We start from the raw sequence: 15,464 nt of genomic DNA, 5'->3' as shown, positions 1-15,464 counted from the left end.
ACTTCATAACTGGTAAACTACTGGCACTCTCCAGAAACAGGCCCTGTGACAGACAAATGGCTATAAAATAACAACCCTTTCGTTCCAGTTAACCCTGTAACCTCTAAGGGTGATTAGCGTCTAATTTCTCTTAACAATATCACTCCTTAATCACATGTCACAGGATATGAGAATAATAGAAACGATCACCAACAAAAGTAACCCTTAATTGACTAAACAAATTCTCTTCGTCAGCATATATAGGAAATGTATACTTGGAGAACTGAGTAGGGAGAATATGCACACTGATGTTAGGGAGAATATGTATACTGATGTTAGGAAGAATATACATACTGATGTTAGAGTGGAAAGGGTTAAAAATGAGCAAGTCTTCTCTAATCGAGAGCCCATTCCACTCCTTTATTCTCCAAACTAAGAATTTCATGTCAATACATTTGAAATCACCAAATTCATGTTTTGTTATAAAAATAACCTTTTGCCCCCATTGCTACTTAATCTTTTGGTTACAAATAGCCATTTGCACGCATTTGTGTTGTACAAATCTCAAGCAATTAACAATTTTTCAGCCAGGTCCTAAAATTTGGTACTCTCTTCCTGTTTCAGTCTCTCGTTCGTCAAATCTTTTTAGCTTTGAGACGAAAATGCAAGAGTTTTTTACTAGCTAGCACTAATGGTGATGATGGTGGGGTCACAAAAAAAAAATTTTACCAAAGTTACCAAAAAACAATCTGATGGAAAAAAAAGATCAGTTCTGAAAATCACTGCCAAACAAAACCTTTTTTCTTGAATAAAAAATAGACATTGAGCAAAAACTATCGGAATAATTTTGAGCTTACCTTTCCCGAAGGAAAAAACCTCGCCAACAGGAACTAGAGGAACAAAATTACTTGGCAACATTTTTTCTGAAGCCTGAAATGATATCCACATGATTACCAGTGGTTCCAATTTTGAATGACCATGTCGAGGATGAGTCACATCGCTAAGATACATCCCGGAGCCCGCTGGAGAAACAATCTTTACTGAACGCTGAAAGACAGTTGGCAGCGCCTGAAGATGGAAGTCCGATACCCAGAGGGATTCTTTACAAGTGCCACGTACATCTTTGTCAAATTCTCCTGACCAATTGTCTCTTCCATAGCGACTTGATTTACGTTGCATGAATTGTTCTTGAGCACGAAGTCTTTCTTTACGGTTAGGGAAAGTTATATAATATGATTTGTTACACGCAAGCTCCACCACTGTTCTCACTCGCATTTCTGGATGTTTACTTTCATCTCCAAAGGCTAATACTGATGCTGCTCGAAACAAAGAATTTCCATCCGCATAGGTGCGAATGGCAATATATTCACCACTCAATTTGCCAGTTGGAATAAGTCTCTGAGCGTTTTCATCAATATCGACAAAATTCCATTTTTTCCTCATAGCCAAAGGAGGAATTTCAGGTTGTAACTGGTTTGCCCTATTGCATAGCTCATCAAATCCAACCTCAGATGCGTCCTGGAGTTTCTTTAAATAAGCTTTAAAATCTAAAATGAAAAGAATGACAAAATAGACGAAGATAACTTTGTTAAAAATTGGGGCAGAGGGAGTGGGAGACAGATCACATCTACTTATTTCATTAGTTGGCCAAGTATCGACCAATACTATCCGTCAACATGTCTATCCAAAGATGGTTAATGCTAAGTCCACATGTCAATCGCTACTTGGCCCACTGCCAGTTGCCATGTTATTCAAGTTAGCAGACTATCAGTTGCCACTATCAGTTGATACTTGGTCAATATGTTGGTTGACACTCGGCTGACACCTCAACCATTACATTGCGATTGACAGTTGGCAGCCTATTGGAGGACTGTCTGTAATTGTTAGAGTACCAAAGTCTAACTCAGAGCTACAATCTCTTGATTGAATAGTGCTGTTGTGACTGCTGGTGAAACCCATTTGCTAAGAAATTTTACCACTGAATACCTAATTTATGGTGCTACGAAAGCATAATAGAGTGGTCAATGTGTGCAGATGAAGTCCTATCTTTCACATCTAGACAGACTTTTAGATGCCTCAGTAGATACCCTGTCCAATCATTTCAGTTCTTTTTTTATGAGTTCAGGAAAAATTATAAATCAAAAACAAAAAGCAAAACAACAACAGCAATATCTATAAAAAAAAAAATGATAACTCTGACGCACAAATGAACAATATTATCAGGGCTTCTCAAGCTATAGCATAATTATACCTTATAAGTCACTCCCTCAGACTATGATGTCTGCCAAAACCATTGTAACGCACAAATGAACAATACTATCAGGGCTTCTCAAGCCGTTGCATAATTAAACCTTATAAGTCACTCCCTCAGACTATGATGTCTGCCGAAACCATTGTAACGCACAAATGAACAATACTATCAGGGCTTCTCAAGCAGTTGCATAATTAAACCTTATAAGTCACTCCCTCAGACTATGATGTCTGCCAAAACCATTGTAACGCACAAATGAACAATACTATCAGGGCTTCTCAAGCCGTTGCATAATTAAACCTTATAAGTCACTCCCTCAGACTATGATGTCTGCCAAAGCCATTGTAACGCTAGCAGTTTTTTTTCAAAAGTCCCAGCAAGCTGACAATGACAGAGTTGTATGTATCTTTTAACAAAGCTTTCCAAAATAACGGACAATCAAAAAAGTTACTTTTATAGAGCGTTATAGAATGAACATGAATAGAACTTTCTACAACTTTTTTACCTGGGGGATTTTGTTTCTTGTCACCATCTGGTGGAGTGCTTCTTTCTGTTAAAAATCAGTAACTCATGATTATTTATTCAAGTTACACAATGTTACGAAAAATTGTCAAAGTAAAGTCCCAGAACATTCTAGAGCCCGAAGTCATCTAGACGTGACCTTCTAGTAAAAAGAACATTCTGGAACGTTCTATTTCTTACATAATTGTTCAAATTTAGAAACCGTGTTAATCTACTAAATTTAGTTCTTTAGAGAAGTTTCTAGATCCTTATACTTTATGTATATAAGAGCGACAGTTCCATCGAACACAGAGAGAGATTTGCGAGGAAGCTTAGTGCTATAAAAACAAGAAGTCAAGTACGTGGAAATAAAACAGTTTGTTGTTGTTACCGACGATCCTGAGTTCTGTCTAGGAACAACCCTGCTCTCCATCGACACTCGTAACACACAACGCTGGATTATCCTTCTTTGCTGATCATGCCAGCAGTGTAACATTACTCATTCTTAGTTAGGACGCTTTTGGAAGGTTTTCAAAAACCCTATCTACAAACATAAATTATTGATCCTGGGAAGAGTATGACTGCCTCTATGTTGTAGCTTTTGCAAGAACAAATGAAGATATTAACTATCTCAGAATTAAATTTAAATCTTCATCTAGCACTGCAGTTCATGTTCACCTCTGTCCTTTGTTTGTGCCTGATAACTGCAGTGCTTAATGACCAGAAATTTTAGTTTGTATGATGACCATTCGAGGGGTTTTCTAGAGAGATGCTTAAAGCTATGTAGTATGATTCAGAAATGATCTTCTGTTTCGCCAGCTGCACGGAGGGGTTATGTTAAATGGCACAGGAGTAAGATGCAGGGCTAATACTCCATAAATGCTAATTTTGTGTTAGGGTGGATAATTTAACAATTCTGGTAAAACTGCTGCATTGTTTCATCTGGTAAGTGAAACACTCAGTTACTTATTACTAAAAATATCAGTTTGAAAGATAAATTTCCACATCAACCTTGGGGAGTTTTTGGTTGAAGAAGATGATTGTGCTATTTTCTACATTGACACAATGCAGTTCTTCAACCAGCTAGGCCACCAGAGACCGTTTCAACGAGGGTTCTCTGGCTTTAGATTGACAACTTTTAAGCAACTGAAATCAAAACTTGGACTCTTTAACTGGTTTGCATGCAACGGGTGAATCAACTTCATCTTCTCTTGTACCAACTGAATACAATCAAAGTGATTTTATTAGTAATTTACGGCACTGCTGACAAGTGCTCACAGCTTGAACATGATGAGGGTGGAAAACGGTGATTTCAAATTGAAGAGCAGAGGGGGTGGAGGGCATGGATATCGGTTGGTGGATTGGCACATTTAGCTTTTAAAACTAACGAATTACGAATTGTGTGGAGTCACAGATTTGTAAACACAGTGGATCATCCACCGATCAGCTGATAGGTTCCAAAATTTTAGGTCGTCCAATATTACTACACTAGTTCCTCGAAGTTTTTGCAGCATAGTTCAGTTCTTGGTTTCATCAATTCAGTTTATAGCCAACGAAAGTTAACCAAAACAAGATAAGAGAGAAGACTATAATTAAAATCTAAACATGGAGCGAGTGAAAAAGTCGCTCAATTTGACGGATTGGAGTATCCCAATTTAATACAAATCCTCAACCGTAAACAGAACACTGATATCATCACAAAGCATTGGGACTTATGTCCGTCTTATTCAAACAAAATTTTAGAGAAAAGGAATCACTCTGAGACCACAGTGCACGTAAAGGGGAAAAATTCATACAAATTTAGCCTATTACCGCACACAATTCTACAAGCAAGTAGCTTAAATGCACAATAAATGTTCAGATGATATCTGACTCACGAGTCTCGTCAGGACTTTGGAAGAGGCTAAACTGCGCGTGGATATAGGATAATAAAATTTTACAAGTCACCGCTTCAGATAATAGTACACGCTAGATAAATGCAACTCTTGCGACAACACTTTTTTTAAAAAAAGCCCTAGCAAGCATACTGTAACAACGAGAGCTGTACATGGAATGTTTCTTTCTGTTTAAAATTTACTATCTTAAGGTTAACTGTCCAAATATAGTCTAATCATCGTTGCTTATCATGTCAGCACTTAAACATTACTCAGGCATTTTTCACTACATGACTCTTTAGAAGGTTAACTTTTTAAAACCTCATCTATAACAGGTTACCATTAAGTGTTGATCGCGGTAAGTAAATTTCTATACCACACTCTGATATTCTTAAGAAGTTTTGAGGAACCTTTCAGTGGCACTTTGCCAAAAATTTCTAACTGCAGGGTATTTAATCCATGCGAGACCATGCCCAGCAGTCTGTTCAGAAGCTGATAACTTCTTAGCGATAACAACCGAGCGATATTAAAGTATGCTCAAGCTCGGATAATTTGTCCACTAAAAAGCCAATTTAAATTTTGAAATGACTGCATTTCTAAACAAACGTCTGATATTCTTAAGAAGTTTGAGAGAACCTTTCCCTGAAAAATTCTGTAAAAATTTCTGACTGCCGGCCATTTAGTCTATTTGAGACCGAGCCCAACTGCCAAGCATTTAGTAGTAATTTATCGGTTTAGGAATTTAGGCAAGTATTTAGGTGGATTCGTGAATTTGTAAAATAATGCAGATCACACATCACTTGGCTGAAACTTTTGGCCAGGAACAGTTTGGAAGTAGGCTATAAACTGGATTGATATAATAGACCAGTATATGGCTGCTGTCCACGGTAATTAAGCTTTTATCAGTGTTTCAGGAGAATAGTTCAGTTCATGATTTCATCGATCAAGTTTATAGCCTACTTTCTCAAACACCAGCAGAGAAAGAAGACTTTGCTTAAAATCTAAAAGTTTGTAGAACAGAAGAAAAACATGGATACACTCATTACCAGTAAATTTATCCCATGGAAAGTTTACAAGTAGAGAGGATTCCAATTATGTTTGAACGATGACAAAGTTGGGTTAATTGACAATTTGGGCCGAGAGGCCGATCGCAAGGATGGACCGGTGTATCCTGATTTGGTCTACATTCTCAGCTGTAAACAGAACGCTGATATCATGACAGAGTTCTGGGGCTTGTGTCTGTGTTACTCAAATAAAAATAAAGAGAAAAGGAGGACCACTGGGACCATTGAGTACAACAAAACGGAAAAAATTTGTAGAATTGTTCCCTTGTTGCAAAGCTCATACCTCCCTTTTCAACCAAATATATGGTTGCAAAAATAATTTTTTGAGTTAAGTCACCCGTATGTTTGCTTTGCTTGCATTTATTATATTCCCTGACCCAGTACTCATCTCAGTGAGAGATTGAACTGCCGCTTTCCTTGACTTGAACAAATTTATAGTGCTTATTAAACTGGACCCCCTTCCGCCATTCCCTGATAACTGACTGGATTTCACTTGACACTACATAACCAGTGATGTTAAACAAGTCCTTTACGGATAGAGTTAGAAAAAAATGGATAGATTGGATGGCTGACAGAATCAACAAATTTACGCCAACTGGTCGTATGAGGAAGCTGTCAGAGGGACTGATTTGCTCGTGGATTGCAAAGGCATAGAGCAATATTCCTGCAGCAACGAACAAGTATTTTAAAATACTAAACAAAATACAAGAGTATGTACATTATCGGTAAAATTTCCGCACAGCCCCATCCTACATTATGCATTCAATTCTTGGATAGAGAAAACAATGACAAAAACAATACATTGCCATGGGGAAAACAGATTTGTTTTACAATAGTATGGGGCTGTGCGGAAATTTTACCACATTATCATTTAAGTTTTACGTGGTTTTTTTTTGCACAATATTTTGCTGAAGCAGATATAAAATGAAGAACATTTTACACAGTAAGAAACAGAGTACGCCGTATGAACAAGTAGACGCATTGGGGACAGAAATAACCGAAGAAAATCATGCCACTAAGAAACAGAATCCTACTTGAACAACGACAAAGAATTATTCAAGCCTTCGAAGATGTTAATGAAGATTATTTGACGGTTGCCCCTACTATCGGAGTGAACCGATCAACGGCAAGAAGTATCGTTGCACGATACTTGCGAGAGGGAAGGATCGCGCAGAGACCACGAGGAGGAGCAAATCATATTCGAGTAGATGATGAAATGAGGAATTTTGCCTGAATGACATTTTAAACGAAAATTGCCTGCTAACACTAGCAAAGATAAATCAAGAATTTAGACTGCGTCTTCCAAGAAAACCAACAATCCATGACCGTACAGTAGCAAGAACACTTGAAGGTGTGTTGAATCGTGTAAAATTGGCAAGGCCACTCCCAGTTGAACGAAACTGCCCTAATGTCCTGCAAAAAAGAGTCGACTATGCCAACTGGTTCATGCGCCATGCTGTAGTGAATCATAGACTATTTGTAGACGAGTGTGGGTACAATATTTGGACGGCAAGAAGACACGGACGAGCAAGGACGGGAGAGAGGGCATATCGACATGTGGTCAGAGAGGGAAGATTGTTACTGTAGCACTGGCAATCCACTAATGGACTCGTTTTTCACTCGGAATTTTTTCGGTGGAATGAATGGCTAAATCTCGACCCAAATGAACATGTGATTTTCATTTATGACGGCGCACCAGCCCACTACAATCCTGCCATTCTTGATCCTAATTCTGAGATTAAAAACCTACCACCATACAGCCCGTTTCTTGACATCGTAGAACAAGCAATAAGTGCCGTAAAAGCAACCATAAAAGCGGAAATAAGTCGTCCAGAGCAGCACGAACAAATGAACAACAGAGCAGAGGGAAGACGACAGGAAATCGCGTTAAGCAATTTCCGCATTCAATTGCTACATCAGGCCCTGCAGAGAATCATAGGCACTATCACGGCTGCTAAATATAGACAGTGGTATAGATTTACGCAAACGTACATTCCAAGATTTTTAAATGATGAAGAAATTGAAGGAAAATTACAAAACAATACATTACAGTACACAAGTTGATTGTTATTACTACACACGTTTGTCATGACTTTCTACACATTGATCAGGTATAAAGACCTCGACCTTAAAGACCTTTTCTTCTGAGCCATTCGTTAGTAAAAGTGCACTGTTTACCCTAACCACCCCAAAATTTAAGGATATGGCACTTGCATTTCGCTAGAAACACTTAACACATCTGGTTGAAATTCTCCACCCCAGCCAGGCAGTACAATTTCCCAACCTTGGTATGGAACATAAGTTTTGAAATTTGTCCAAATCATTATTCACTTGTGATGTGATTTAGTTTAGTGTTCTTCTTGCTTCGGAATAAAATGTGAGTGTGTCTTACAATCTACGCCTCCTATTCTTGATCGAGAACCACAACATGGTGTCAGGAAAGCTGGAGTAGTGCTACCGAACCAGACTCTTCATCTTCGCCCTGTTTTAAGCGATCCAAATCTCGTTTTTATCAAACCAATCCAAGATGGCAGGCTTCGCTGGCTTAACAATTCCTTCAATGGATTGGCATTCACCCAACGCTCCACAAGCACTCAAGAAACTTACAGCTTGATGCGAACTTTACTTTTCTGGACTGCCAAGGGAAAAATCGGAGGAAGAGCAAATAAGCTATTTGCTAATTTGGACGGGTGACGAAGCCATTGAACTGGTCTCCACGTGGAATTTGAATTCAACAGATCAGAAGAAACTTAGTTCCTACTGGACATGCTACGAAAATTACCTTTCTCTGAAAAGCAACTTTCGCCTCCCGAGGTACAAGCTCAGAACCTTGAAACAAGAACCTGATGAGTCAGTCGATTCACTTATTAAGAAAATTTGAATTCTTGTGGAAGAATGTAAATTTACGAATCCAAATGAACATCTCATCGATGCTCTAATCTTCAGGTCCAATTCCTAACGTACGCAAACCAAGCTTCATGAGAAAGACGCCACTCTTACCCTGGATACCGCTCTGGATACGGCCAGAACAAAAGAAGTTACAAGTAGGCAAGTCAAAGGAATTTCGAGAGAGAGTCGAAGAACCATTCCCAGACCAAATTTACTTCCATACCTTAGAAATTAATCAGGTCAAATTTGTACAAAGAGGGCTGTCAACGGTCAAAGAAATAAGGAAAGAGGTGGGGTGAGGGAGTGAAGATTACCCCGCCCCCTACTACCACCATCCACTTTAACTCCAAATCAAACATGGCCAGTCAGATAAACAATCGCAAGCTTATAATGTTAGTTTGCACAAATAAGACGCCTGCACTGCAGGCTAAATCCGAGAGAAATCGGATCTTGTTCAAGTTGACTAGGTTTGGGTTGGCAGAGTTCTACTGCAAAACCAGTTTCCTTAGTGGTCAGTAACTAACCACCATCAGATAGACTCATTAATAATTAAGACAATCAACTTTATAGACCCCTCTCTTTATGTCCGCCAAAGTCCATGATGATATTGAAAAGAAGAAGTATGTAAAAAGTTGCCAAATATACATGTGTTAATTTGTATAAAAAAAGAATTAATCATAACTCTAACAATGTGACCTCCTTAACCAACACAAACTAATGGAACTAAGCAATGAATTCTATATAAATTCTTTCTCTACTTGGCTTCTTTGGTTCTATCAAGGCACTAATTAGCACATATGAATTTAGTTCAAATCCCTGCCTTTTTTCTTTTATTCACAGTCTAGTTAAAATTAAGGTGGTTCAAAATCTTACAAAGGATCTTTTTAAAGCACTTTTCTAGTAGATACTTTTGTAGCCATCTCGGAAGCTACTGTTATAACACTGCATGCAATACTGCTTGAAGTTTCCAATTTACCAAAGTTCATTTAAAATTCCTAAAGAACAAGTCAGAACAATGGCAAAATAAAGTAGTTCCTACTTTTAGGGAGGGAAAGGAAGGGAGGAAGAGGAGAAATTTGAAAGAGCTGAACTGCCAAAAATCAACCTAAAATGTAGCATAATCCACTTATTCGAGAATTTGAGATATTTAGTTATTTGAATCTAATGCAATTTTTCACTAACTGCTTCATTAGTGAAGTGGGTTCTATGGTATATCTGAGAGGGAACCTTATAAATCTCTGCAATGTTCATAACCATTCAAACTTAATTCCCAAGTGTTATACAAAAAAATATGAGCAAAAGTGAAGCTACAATTTGTCAATTTACACTTTTCCTTACGCTACTTCAGTATAGCTCTTTCTAGCTTTGTTAATGCTGGGACCTGCAGGAGGCAATTAGTTATACACTTTCTACTCAACTCAAATATAACAGCCTACATCACAATGATTACCATTCGTTGCCCATTCTTTAGACTACAACAGAATTTTTACCTGAGGCTTTATTAGCCTTGGAGTCTGTGGAATCTGTTTCTCTTGCACTCATCTCAACTTTGAAATCTGTAAATTTTTTAAAAAAAATCCATTGCTATTTAAACCCTTTGGTGATCATCACGAATTCATAACACGCATTCTGTTAAGCATACTGGATAAAGCATATATTATATTTATGACTGTAGTCTATATGAAAATCATATATGTGAATTGCACATGAAGAAATGAATAAAGAAGTGATCTTTGCAGTTATTTTCACTACTTACACAGTAGTGAAAATAAGGCCTGAAAAAAATTCAGGCCTGTACAGAATTTGAACCCATGACCACTACGATAAGGTGTGCAGTGCTTGGAAACCGTATATACGAACTGCGAAAAAAGAAATGAATAAGAAGCGATCTTCTCAGTTATGAACACTACTTAACCATGTCATAAAAGTTATTTAATCATCAATTCTCAGGTTTATTTGAAACCAGCATAACGACAGAAGTTGTGGGTTCAAATCTCGTAAAGGCCTGAATTTTTTTCAGGCTTCATTTTCACTACTGATTAAGTAGTGTTCATAGCTGCGAAGATCACAGTTATGTGACAACACAACTGGTCAGCAGATATTAAATTAAATTCCTGAACTAAAGAGTAAACAAAAAGGACAGTCTGAGTTTTAAAGGTTTTCACACTTAGATTGCAACGGTGATAAAAACTGAACACAGCTAAAGCTTGCATAGTATGTATGGTTTCATGTTAAAAAAAAAAAAAAGAACAAAACAGGAATGATGAAAAATATAACCAATCTGGCAAACTGTTAAAATTCATAGAAATCATGACGGTGTCAACTGAGATCATGCTGAGGTCAATTGCGGTTAACTCATCGAGGCAATTTCCAGCCTTCCCAGTGAAGCAAGCCTCTGAAATTACATTGGGTGCCCTTTGAGTAAAGAACTAAGAGCTTGCTCTGGTGTCTTTTTCAATAGTTGAGTGGAGGGCACATCAGTCACAGCAACTGAGTTTTAGAGTGCTGTCATTCGTAGCAATCTCAGTGTTCCTGTGAATGCGGCTGTGGTTCATACATAAAACTCCTATGAGCCATAATTCCGTTGGATTTCGCTGAACATTTCATTTCTGACAGACTCTTTATTGAGACTAAAAAACCTTGCAGAAAAAAGTGTTAAATTTGACTTGCCAAACTATTTCAGTTCGTGAACTATTGCAGAACATTTTCGACAGCTTCAGTCTTGTTCTACCAATCAGATTATTTGAACCATTCAAAGAAGGCTTCTGAATGACTTATGGTAGCATGCTTTTCGAGAATATAAAGCATGCTGATGACAATGTTGTTTGTTTAGGAAATAGAGTCTGTTTTGAAAATTTAAAGTAATACTCTGGGAATTTAACTGATTATCAATTATAAAACAAATAGAGAGTGTTCTGTTCTGACGTAAAGAACTTAGGAAGCAGCTAGATCACTCAAGAAGTGGGGTGAAACACTTGACTACGTCTCATGTTTCTCCCTACACCTCTTTGATGCTATAGCCACTTCCTGCGTGCTTTACAACAGAACAGAGCACAGTCAAGGCTTTGCAATTTTTTATAAGAACTCATCAATCAATGTATTTTCTATAGACTTCAATACATAATTGTAAGCAACATAATGCGCAATGCTCGGACGAGTTTCTTGACCGAGACGAATCGCCGCATCATGCCAGCCACAAAATTTTCACAAGCATAAGGTCAGATGAAGCGAATAAAATTGCAAATAAAGCAAGGACACGAGTCTGCAATGATTTCAAAGCACAATATCCGAATACAGACCTGAGAAAATTCAGCGCGCAAGTGTCCTTCGATAATAAAAGACATGCAACAACTGAAGTTTACTCCAGCCGATCAGATGGAGTTCAGACGAGCGTGCCTAGATCAAGACAGGATATAATGAGCTAATGACATGAAGAAGGCTCTTGGTATTGGAGGTTTTCCCTTTCAACTCACTCTGAATAGAGGAGGAAAGAAGGTGCCAGCAGTTCCATTTCACGAGAATCCTGTCAGCCGCTTGAATGAAGAGATCAAGACCTTTGTTACCCCGTTCCAATACTTCAATGCAAAATTCAGAGGAATATTCAGCACTCTTAAAGGCGCAGAATCAAAAGCATGGCTTGCGGGGGCCAAATATGAGTTACCAGCCACAACAGCTCAACTTCGTAGTATGGTGCGCACCAACAGGCTGTGGAATATGTGAAGTGCTCGATAAGGTTCCATAACCAATCAAGTCGTTTGTGATGTTTCACATCTACTTCACTGTCAAGAAAATTCTCTTTGAGATGGGTGAAATTCAAAGTGAATCGGCTCTTCCGAGTGACCCAACGTTCAATCAGATAAATAATAATTGACACGCCATTGTTAAAACGAAAATGTGCAGAATTTGGAATTTCATCACGTACAGACTTTTGCTTCAAAGAAGGTGATAATCATGGTCTCAGATCTGTTTTCATTTATTTGACAAATCTTGGACCGTCAGCAACTTCAAACTCTTATCCTGTTAATAACAAGCTCAGCAATAAAGGTGGAAAAAGCCATCAAAGGCAATCTGATATACTTCATAGGGCATGATAGTGATAAGGTTGAGAGGCAATTCGACTCTTTCATGTGAGACAAGTCAGAAGGTCTGACGCAAGCCAGGATGCGAGATTGAATCAGTCAATTGAGGCATTCATTTGAGGCATTCATTTGGCTTACGCCCTCAAATCTTCTTAAAACTCAGAGTACAGTTGGGTATAATAACAGCCTGAAGAAAGCAAGTTCCGACATGAAGCTGGGAGTCAACAAATCGGTGAATTTGGAGATGAAATAAGTCGGAGTAAGCCACATGAAAGGGTGGAAACACGAAGCACGAGTGACAGCGAAACAAATTATGACATAGTAAAAGTCGGGTTGATTTCAGCTGGACTTGTCTCAGCCTTCTTGATTCATTGCTTGTTCTTTTGAAAGCGCTCAACCATGAATATGACGACTCCCACTATCAGAAGCCATTCATTTGACCGAGGAAGCTGATCACTGATCCAGCTGTCTTGAAAATGAAGCCGACTAGAATTCCCGCGATCTTACTTCCATGAGTCTTAAAACCATTTCCAACTCCTTTTGCAACAGACTTCAGGACTAGTCAATGCGCTCACAATCACTCCATTCGTTGTTCCGACTGCCAGGACAACAGCTGAGACTGTGAAACCATATTTCTTGAATATGTTTCTCACTCCCTCTCTTAGTGAAGTGCCTTCTAGTTCTTCTCTCTCTCATTGTCAAGAGCATCAATCCGCTCCTGATTTTCTATTATCCTTTCTCTTGCTTTTTCTCTTATAGCTTGGTCTTCATTCTCATGATCGGCAATCTCCCGATTCTCCCTAATAGACTTCTGCAGCTCCTCAATTTCGATATCCTACTGAGCAATTAAAACCTCTCGTTCTGGGCCAAGTGAGGTTTTGATTTATTTTGGGATTGATGGATTTGACCTTTGCTTTTTTTCACCCCTTTCTTCACTATACAAGGGATGTGTCTTCTGGCTCTGACCAAATATCTTTCCTGTTTCACTGTAAGAAACCTCAAGTTCAGAAGCTTTTGCCTCGGGATAAATTCTGGTGGGCGATTCCCATGCATTCTCATTCGAAGTGACGACTCGTGAATTAGAAGTATCACCTTCAATGAGCTGAGCTGAGTGAAGCTCTTCTTAGCAGTAATGTTTGTCGTTTTATGGTCCAAATAGCCACGTTCAGCTTTTGAAAACAATGAGCCTGGCGATGTTCTATCCGTTTGCGGTCGTCTTGTTTATAAGTCGCACCAATCAATTCGGCGGGTTGATCGTGCATGGAATACAATGAGTTGGATCTAATATTCCCCGGACATAACAACCCTTTCGAGCTTCCTGAGTGAACGCTTTTTTTACGAAGTTTGGTCGCTACCATTAGATGCACAGGGCTCCAAAGCTTGAGGCTCCAATCCATCGCAAAAATATATTGTTTTGAGCCCAAATGTCCAAAGAAATCGACCGTTTCATGGCCTTGTAATATTATTGACACAAATGTGAAGTAAATGTACAGTTTTCCAGTATTTGACCAAGGGGCGAAGCTTCGAGGACAAATGTGAAACTTTGAGGACAAACTCTCAAAGCCGACATCATCATTAGAGCAGCTTCTTAATGTCACTATCACTGGATATGTACCAAATGAACTCGTTTTTCTTCTAAGTACAGTAATGGAGATGAAAAAGCGAAACTCTTGAGCTGGCTTTGTTTCGTTTCTACGGAAATAATCGGAGGACAAAAAACGACTTCTAAAGATAGGGGTTATTGCGTGATAACTGTGCGGGGAGTTTGCACCACATGATGTAAAGTAGTCAATAGAACTGCGAAAAATTAGTGGGTGAGTTACGATCATTATGATCTTCTCATCTAAACCTCTATATTTCAGGCAAAAGATAGATGCGTGTTTGATATTTATATTGTATTAATTTTTGGATCCTTCGCTTTTGTTATTTTCTTCCACCATCTGGAGTTCTTGTAAGTACATGCACTGCATGGTACATTCTTGTTTTTTGACCGAAAAGGTGCAAAATATATCCCGCCCATTTAACTTAAACTCGGCCTCTTTCGTTCTCAAAAAAGCTCAAAAAAGCTCAAAAATCAAGTTAACTCCTTACCATCTTACCAATCCTTCTAGTAACATGAAAAACATATTTGCTGCAGGTGCCAAAATGTGGTGCTTGCACTCTAGGTGTAACACCAAATTACCCAATTATACTCGACGCAGCACCACAGTTTCTTTAGAAAGTTACCCCCTTTATTCAATGTTCATAAAATTTTGCTTTGTGTTACGAATAACATCAGCCAATGGGGTAGCAGCAGCTAAAAATGCTGTCCTTTCTTTCATGCCGCAGAAGTTTCCAAATGATACTGGAATAGTCGCCGTATGTCTGCATTTGAATTTGTATGCATGAGCATAATATATGCATGGGCATAATGAATGCATGAGCATAATGTATGTATGGGTATAATGTATGCATGAGCATAATGAATGCATGAGCATAATGAATGCATGAGCATAATGAATGCATGAGCATAATGAATGCATGAGCATAATGAATGCATGAGTATGACCGTGATGCAAGAGTTTTGATTGTTTAATGTATGAAGTGTAACGCTAAGGACCCGTTAAAACTACGCTAGATAAATATGAAGATGTCTTTTTTTCTCTGACAACAAGGCAAACGTTTCCACCGTCCACTTCACCCCACACAAGCTCAATCTTAAGTCCGCATCAGTGTGAAGACCTAACTATACGGATAAAGTTGAGTTTTCAAATTTCTCAATAGCAATGAGAACTGCACCAACATCGTTTTATTTCGGACTTTTGATTATTGATATCTCTTGATACTT

The 15,464-nt window shown here is 38.4% G+C and overlaps 1 protein-coding gene and 1 pseudogene across 1 annotated transcript in view; one reads left to right on the top strand and one right to left on the bottom strand.

Annotated features, from left to right (window-relative positions):
• LOC136280125 (neurofilament medium polypeptide-like) overlaps nt 1-15,464 on the bottom strand; it is a 46,277-nt gene that overhangs the window by 6,155 nt on the left and 24,658 nt on the right. Inside the window, exons 12-14 of the mRNA XM_066164812.1 lie at nt 10,049-10,114; nt 2,736-2,780; nt 837-1,526 (exon numbers count right to left, since the gene is read on the bottom strand). Of these exons, the coding sequence (XP_066020909.1) occupies nt 837-1,526; nt 2,736-2,780; nt 10,049-10,114 (801 nt within the window). The remainder of the gene's footprint in view (nt 1-836; nt 1,527-2,735; nt 2,781-10,048; nt 10,115-15,464) is intronic.
• Nucleotides 6,679-8,049, top strand: LOC136280566 (uncharacterized; annotated as a pseudogene).

This window comes from Pocillopora verrucosa, chromosome 4 (genome assembly GCF_036669915.1).
Source record: "Pocillopora verrucosa isolate sample1 chromosome 4, ASM3666991v2, whole genome shotgun sequence".
NCBI classification, from domain to species: Eukaryota; Metazoa; Cnidaria; class Anthozoa; order Scleractinia; family Pocilloporidae; genus Pocillopora; species Pocillopora verrucosa.
This window is presented reverse-complemented; position numbering and strand designations above follow the sequence as displayed.